At 29.0% G+C, this 8550-nt stretch overlaps 1 protein-coding gene across 1 annotated transcript; it reads right to left on the minus strand.

Moving 5' to 3' along the window:
* Positions 1 to 252: 252 nt before the first annotated feature.
* LOC101251857 (S-type anion channel SLAH1-like) lies at positions 253 to 2900 on the minus strand. The gene is made up of 2 exons (XM_004234422.5): positions 1992 to 2900; positions 253 to 800 (listed from the first exon to the last, which is right to left on the minus strand). The coding sequence occupies exons 1-2, from the start codon at positions 2847 to 2849 to the stop codon at positions 537 to 539; spliced, it is 1122 nt and encodes a 373-aa protein (XP_004234470.1). The 5' UTR covers positions 2850 to 2900; the 3' UTR covers positions 253 to 536.
* Between the last annotated feature and the right edge of the window lie 5650 nt (positions 2901 to 8550).

Raw genomic sequence — 8550 nt, forward strand, 5'->3', positions numbered from 1 at the left:
TTTTAATCTATAAAAAAAATAAAAAGATTGAGTGAAGAATCATGTTAGACATTTTATATTTCCTGCTGATTTATGTGATCCATTACATTTTTATTTAATCATATCTCAATACGTTCTATTTATGTTTTTATTTTTTTCCATGAGCAGAGCACATTAAATTTTTCTTCGATTTTATGTTGTGGCGAGACTCAAATTCAATTTAAGTATTAGTCCGATATTAAAATATGTGATCATTTAATCTAAAAATGCAAGTTATTACGGGAAAAAACACTTTTATGTGATAATATTTTCATAATAATTCGTTCCAAAAAGATTGACACACTTCTATATTAGTAATAGGAGTCCTCATAGCGTTCAAAATTATCACATGCATTAGGAATATTAGCACTAGACATAATCATAATAACTATAACAACAACAAGAAGCCCAGTGTAATCTCACGAATAGGATCTGGAGATCGAGGAAATTGTGTACGCATGTCTTACTCCTACCTTAAAAGGTGGATATAGGTTGTCTCTATAGAAATATTGATACACTTAAGTTCTTTTAGTGAAGTTTAAATATCTATCATGATCACTCAAGAGCATGTCAAGATTGAGTGCTGTGGAGACTGTCAAGCCAACAAAAACAAGAACAGAGAGGGCAGATAAAAGCAACATCAGCCCATTAGCAACATGACCTTCCACTTGATGTGCATATTGTGCAGAGGCTAAGGCAAGGAATGTTAGGGGAAATGAATAAGCCCACCATGCAACATTGAACTTTCTCATTGATTTCTTGAATAGTGCTGGCCTGCAAACCTAATTAAATCATGACAAAAAAAAAACAAGAAAGTTATATTAGATAGATGTGTATGGTAAGTGTGACATATATAGGGTGTACACAAAAAATTTCGTAAGCGATGTCAATATATATGAGTTTCTATAACGAGTTTAAGTTAGTGCAGTTCACAATCAAATATTTATAGATATCTAATGGAGAAAAAATTATTGAGTTCATGTGAATCCTATACTATGGATCCGCCTCTAATCACATACAGATGTTTATGGTTTATATATGGGACCCTACATTCCAAAAATAATTATTGGTTTCTAAACTTGGAAATAATTTAACATAAACTTCTCTTTTGATTCATAATGAGAAACGTTTATACCCACATAAAAGTTATGATATGCATATTTAACATCGTAAATTTTAACAATTTTATAGCCACGTGAATACTACGCCATGTTTAATGCCTACTAGTTTCAAAAGTTTTTATTTTTTTCTCAAACTCTATCTAGTCAAATAGGTTCACACAAATTGAAACAGTTGGAGTATTAAGTATTATATAAAGAGAATATATAGTGGGATCAAGACTACTAGATATGGGCATTATATAAGGGGCTATCCCTTTGATATATTATATGAGAATAATACTAAGTAGTGTGTATAAGTAACAATGGATCGGAATTAATTATACTGAGATTATTCTTATCCACTATTTGTTTTGGTGTATTTAGGGTAATTCTACGTGTATTAATAGTCCTTATATTATAAATACCATAATTTTTTATGTATTAGTTATACATCATATATACATATATAGGCCGAAATTTCTATCAAACAACTAACGGTGGTTAATGAGATAGGTGAACTTCTTATAAGGCTTGGGCAATCCTCCTCCCTTTGAGCTAGCTTTTGGGGTATGAGTTAGACCTAAGACCTAATTTAACACTGTACCAAAGCAGCGCGCGTCTCATCCGATATTGGGGCCCACATAATCAAATTGCCAACGCACCAGATGCTAAGCAATGCGCGAGTTGGGGTGTTAAAGAATGACAAAAGACCTACATCGGTGGTTAATGAGATGGGTGGACTCCTTATAGGGTTTGGACAATCTTCCTCCCTTTAAGCTAACTTTTGGAGTGTGAGTTAGGCCTAAGACCTAATTTAAGAGAGAGTAGTATAATGCATTTAATAGAAGGTAGTAAAGAAGAAAGAGTAGTTACCAAAGATGTGAAGAGAAATAGTGAAAGAAAAAAGAGCATCCTGCATGGCATATCAAAATCCCCAGAAATAGAAGCCCATGCTAAGCTAGCCATGCTAGGTGCAGCCACAAACAAGAAAAATGTAGGTCTAAGCATGGCAGGAAGACGATTACTACCCGATAATCGTTGATAAAGTGTTACAAACACAACTAAATAGTGTGTTAATCCAAGTGTAAATATACATATTGCACTCTCTTTCCATTCCATTTTGCTAGCTATCCAAGCACCAACCAAATTTCCCAATACAGAAAGTTGGCTTGTTGGATTTGCAACCATTGACAAAAACCTCTTTTCAGTAGTAAACCATTGTCCATATATTTTCACATCAAGAATCACCACGGGTACAACGAATATCCACCATACAAATTGACAAGAATCAAGATTTGGGATTGTGAATGGTATTGATTGAAGCAATAAAAGCCATGATATCCATGGTGCAAATAGGTAGTTAACACCAATTGGATGCAAAAACTCAGACTTCACTAACTTGAAGTGAAAAATGCATCTTAAGATATATAGAAAAGAGAGTAACATAAGTGTACAAAGTGATATCCACCATAGTAAAAGGAAAGTTGTTGAAGGGAGTGAGTGAAATTTGTGTTGAAGTGTTTGTGATTTGTCCAAATGTTGTGTTAGTACTTTCCATAACAAAGTTTGACCACCTAGAGAAAGGCTAATTCTAAAATAGCCTGCATGAAGTTTAGTCAATGGGGAAATATTTGAAGAAGTTGATTTCTTGGTAACATGATCTTTAGTAATATTGTTATCATCATCACTTATTGTGACTTTGATTGTTGATTCAAAAACTTGTTCCCCCATTGAAAAAATTGTAATGTAAAATACCAATTGAGTACTCTTGTAGGAGAATATGTCTACATTTGTAATGCTTATTTAGGGGTATATATAAGAGCTAAGGAGTTCATTTAGTGACGAAGCAAAAAAAAAAGTTCAAAATTATTTCCGACCTATAGTATAATTTTTTGAAAAAGAGTGTTCAACTGTCCATCTTGCATTATATGTGGCTATATTGTTACCTTCTTTGATTTGTCAAAAAATTACATTATATATATAAGGTCAAAATTATATATATTTTTTATGTATATAAAGTAGATATTGAATCTCTTTTATTTCTAATATATTTATTTTTTGTATATTTTAAATTTTTTTAATAAAAATTCCAACTTCGCTACCGTCGTGAATAAATGACTTTAGAGATTAAAAGTGCACTCATATAATCCAAGATAAGTAAAATTAAATTAGTAAAGCAAGATGCATAGTGTGTGATAAGTCAGGATCATTTATGGGGGAAATAAAGTAAACATCCTTTGTTAGGTCACTTAGCTGTATTATCGTGCATTTTATTTTATTATAAAGATTTAAGTTATACATATTGCATGCTATAAATTTACTTTATTAATAGTTTGACTTAATATAAAACATTTACTTTCCATCTTGTTAACCAATTAATGTATTATGAGATTTAAATGAAACTAAATCTTTTAAATTATCAAATTAATATAATATAATATAAAAAAATTGGTTCATTAAAGCATTTATTTTCTCTTTAAATAAATTACTTTTCACAGATTTGAACTATTCTTATCTAGTACAGAGTCTAGAATTCATTTAGACATTAAAAAAGAGAACAAGGGGAAAAATATATCAAAAAGTTATTTAAATACATGACTTATTTCATTATATTCTCTGCTATTTGAAAAATTTATAAAAGCTTTTTTTTTTCCGGAACTTCACTCTTACACAATGTATAAGGCGATGTATCAGAATGTATCAAGACATGTATGTTCGATATCAACAAAGTTAATGTATGAAAACGGTGAGCGATATGTCGAAATATATGTACTGTCTTATACCAGCAAAGATAATGTATCAATATACTAGGTATAAAACATTTGAATGATAACACCTCCAAATCCACCCCCAAACAAAAGGAAAAAGAAAGAAAAGCAAAATGAACCACAAAAGAAGGTAAAAAGGAAGGGCTTTTTAACCTTTAGTCCTAAATAATTAATATATATGCTTTTAATTTAAGACGAAAATGTGCTCAACCACCACATACTTAGCCTAATTTTTTGCATTAATAGAAAATTAAAATGTAATTAATTCTCTCAGTCCCTATTTACTTGTCCATGTTTATTTTTATATTTGTGCTTATTCACTTGTCCATTTTAACAAATCAAGACAGAACAACAATTTTTTTCTTAAAATGCCCTTATTTAATTCTAGAAAATCTCTAGTTCTACTAAGTTGTAATGCATGTTTTTTGGAATTAGAAAATACATTTATTGTACTTGGAGAGTTGCATAATCTTTTAAGTTAAGGATAAAATTGTAACTAACCTATGATAATAATTGATGCCTTAATTTGCATGTCACTTCTAAAGTGAACAACTAAATAAGGACAGAGGGGAGTACTATAAATTCATTATAATGTTCTATTACATAGTTTAAAGCTTTAACCCAATTGTACGAATGGTCTTTAATTATGTCAAATTGATTATGTTTTTATGCTTCTCGATCAGCCACAATGTTGTCCTTTACTCCTTTTAACAATATTATACAACACAACTTGAATTAGGTACAAATATTTTAAAATTTGATACTCATATTTAAAAGGTGTATACTAAAAGAAAGATGGAGCAAAACTAAAATATGTATATATGTTACTATATTATGTATATATGCATGAACTCAACAAAGTAAAGCACATAATTATTTGGTTTTGGAGACTCTTAGATGTGCACTACATGGTTATGTTAGTTTTTGAATAAACCTAGAAAGATTATTATGGAAGTCTTGAAAATGAAAAAAATAATCAGAATTATTACAATATAATTCTCTAATTCAATGTACATATACAAGAAAAAAAATGGCTTTGTACATATACAAGAAAATGGTTTCTTATTTTTTTTTCCCATTCTATAGTGCGTGGAGTATTTTATTGAAGAGTTTAAACTTTTGGATAAGAAAATTTGAGAAACTTGTCGGAACGTAGACTTGTGTCGCCTCGGTCATGTATGTTTGGTTAAAATAACCTAGAGACACTCTTAATATGGTGTAACATTATTTGTGTTGAGTCAAGCTCGCTTAATTTTCTTCAAAAGACCTCACAAAGTCATTAGGAATATCCTACGTCTTATGAATAAATACATTTCTTTTCAACTATCAATGTGGATTTTGTTACAAGTTGATAGTTAGATTGTCCTTGTTATATGGGTTGGAGTGTTGGTCAGTCAAGAACTCGCATGTTCAAAAGATGCATGTTGTAGAGATGGAGGATGTGTAGGCATACTAAGAGGACAAGATTAGGAATGAGGTTATTCAAGAGAATGTAGGAGTGACTTCTATGAAGGACAAAATGAGGGAAGCGAGACTGAGATAGTTTGAACATGTGCAGAGGAGGTGTGCATATGTCCTGGTGAGAAGGTCGAGAGGGTATGCAAAGGGTAAGGATAGGGCGCAAAAATATTGGGAAGAGTTGATTAGATAGGACATGACACAACTTCATATTAGCGAGGACATGACTTTAAAGAAAAAGAATGGAGGTCGCGTATTAAGGTAAAACGCTAGTGGGGATAGAGTATTATATTGCCTTATGAAGGTTTAATGTCTACCATAGAACTACTCTTGTCCTTATACTTGTCATATGTAGTTTATTGCTTTTCAATTGTTGTTATAATTGTTTTTTTTTAGACTTTACACTGCTTTTCTTTTTACTCACTATGCTTTTCTCCAGTGTTTTCCTTCTTCTTTTACTTGGATTTGATATACTTAAATCAGGATACATTCTCTCTATTTCTACAAAATAGTGATAACGTATATATACACTCTATTCTTCCCAAATTTCACTTTATTAGATTTCATCAAATATTTTATTATTATTGGCATAATATAAACTTTGTTCATATACCCAACAATATAAGAGTCTCAAAAGGGATTGTGTCCTAGAATAGTTACACTCAATGCCTTAATAAACTGTATATTAATAGAAGGATAAATATATTGTTTTATTCAAGATATTATTTATTTATTTAAGTGACTTGCATGTCTAAGCTGAGTTAAGCAGCTTAGGACATTGAGAAAGTGGAGCAAGAAACTACTTTCTTTATATATTTTAGAGGACCATCAAAATAATAGTTATCAAATATCTATTAATATATGATATACATATATAATATACATTAATTATATTAAATAATAAATATTTTTATTTAACAATCGAATGCAATTATTTTAATCGATCAGCAACTTTCCTACTATCATTCATAGCCACCAATACTTTAACTTAATTATCAAACCTTAATTAATTGATTAATTATCAAACCTTAATTAATTAATCAATCTTCATTTAGTAGTACTCACTAGCTACTCTACACTTGTACCTCATTGGATATCTGGTAGACACCCATGTTAAAGACCAAACAAGATCACACTTTAATTTGTGATGATAAAATTAAGAACAAAAAAAAAAAACTAATATTTAAGAGAATTGATAATCTTACTTTAGTTCCCTTAAAACTATTTCTTTAATTGTTTAATATTGTGTAGTACATGCTAAAAAACAAGGCAATGTATTGTTTAATCTTTGCATAATTAACATTTGGCATCCTCTCTAAGTGAGCAACCACTAATTATACATCTTGAGTCACTTTTGTTTGTGGTGATGGTGGTGGATAGGTGGTTGATAATTTTAAATTTTTGATTTTGTAATAGGTAAATGAAATGTTAAATATTGAATTTTTAAAGTTTGCTTTAGTATGAGAGATTAAATTTCGATATAAATTCTAATATGATAATTCGATTGTTATGTATAGAAGAAAAAAAGTCATAATTTGTCAAATAATTATGTTTTTGAAAAATTACAAATGAAGTCGGTTGAATTTTCACTCTCAAATATTTACATAATGATTTAGATGTACAAGTCGATTAAGATATATATCTATACCAATCACTTGTTACTTCTTCTCATATATATGTTAAACAAATTATTTGAAGTTGGATGTTCAGTATTTAATTCAATACTTTTAAAATTTAATTTTGTAAGTAAATAATTAAAAGTAAATATCAAATATCAAACTTTAAACTTCTTATACCATATAAAATAATGTAATTATTTACTTATGGATCAAATGCAAGTGACTAATGACGTATTTCACAAAAAAGCATTTGCACTTTGTAGTTTTATATATATATATATATATATATAAGTCAAACCATTAAATGCACTAAGAAATAACTCAACTTTGTTATGTTTATTGATTCATTTTCTTAACCCCCACCCCTCTCCTCCCCCCCCAAAAAAAGTTAATTAATTTTCTTTCTTCAAGTTATGGTGAAAGTATAATATATGACCCTAGGTGATACCAAAGGGTAGAATAATTGGTCTAGCAACTTTATTAGCCCCAAATTGTTGGACAAACAAATTTAGTACTATCAAATAATTATGTGTACATAAACTAAATGATGAAAAATAATGAACTAGCAATATGGCTATAAAATGGATTAATTTTTTTTTATAAAATGAGAAAATTAGAAGAGTTTAGTCTAATCATGAGTCCGCAGCCTAAAGGGTATAAAATGTTAATAAAAAATCTAAAACGGTATATGAATTTTTATTTTAATCAAAGGGGCAAAATTACTAGAAGAGGAGCGATTTCTGTCGTCGGAAAAAATTTGATAAAAAGAAATCGCTGCCTTGGCAGCGATTTCTAAAATATTTTTTGTAATGATTTTTTAATATATTGCTCCCTAAATAGCGATTTTCTTAATTTTTTATTTAAAATTAAACAAATCGCAGTGATTTGTCTCCAATTTTTTTAAATCAATTTTTTAGAAAACTTTTGACTGATACTTATTTTAAAAAATCATTAAAAAAATTTATTTTGGAATAAGTAGTAGAAAAATTTAAAATTAAAATTTCTTTAAAAAATTTAAAGTTTTAAAAATTGTAAAAAATAATAAATTGATTGGAAAAAATAAAAAAACAATTTGGAGACAAATCGCTGCCCTTGCCGCGATTTGCTCTTAGTTTTTTTTAATAAATAATTTTAAAAAATTAAAAAATCGCTGATTAGGCAGTGATTTATTAAAAAATCATTAAAAAAAATTGTTTTGGGAATCGCTGCAAAGGCATCGATTTTACTTTTTCTGGCGAGCGAAATTGTGCCGTTTCAGCGATTTTGCCCTTTTGATTAAAATAAATATTCATATGCTGTTTTGAAATTTTTGTTAACATTTTATGCCCTTTAGACTCCGAACTCATCTAATCATCGACTCATCATAGTTACCCTCAATTTGACTTGCTAATTTCGCATTATTTAAATTTTCTTATAGAAAAGATTTGTTTAATTATGAATTAACAGTTCACGTTATTCAAATATTTTCTACGACAATGTATAAGCAGGATTTAAATATTACTTCTTTTCTTTTTTTTTTACATTAATTGTACTTTCTTATTAATAAATAATTTAGTTTTTGTTTATTTTTAACCTTCTTAGCCCAAA

The sequence above is a fragment of the Solanum lycopersicum genome, chromosome 3 (assembly GCF_036512215.1).
Source record: "Solanum lycopersicum chromosome 3, SLM_r2.1".
Taxonomy (NCBI): domain Eukaryota; kingdom Viridiplantae; phylum Streptophyta; class Magnoliopsida; order Solanales; family Solanaceae; genus Solanum; species Solanum lycopersicum.

What these genes read in the sequence shown, in the direction of transcription:
- LOC101251857 (XM_004234422.5), bottom strand. Translation starts at nt 2,849, where the DNA reads ATGGGGGAACAAGTTTTTGAATCAACAATCAAAGTCACAATAAGTGAT. An exon ending in TATTTCTCTTCACATCTTTG is followed by an intron (nt 801 to 1,991) that starts GTAACTACTCTT and finishes TGATTTAATTAG; the next exon opens with GTTTGCAGGCCAGCACTATT.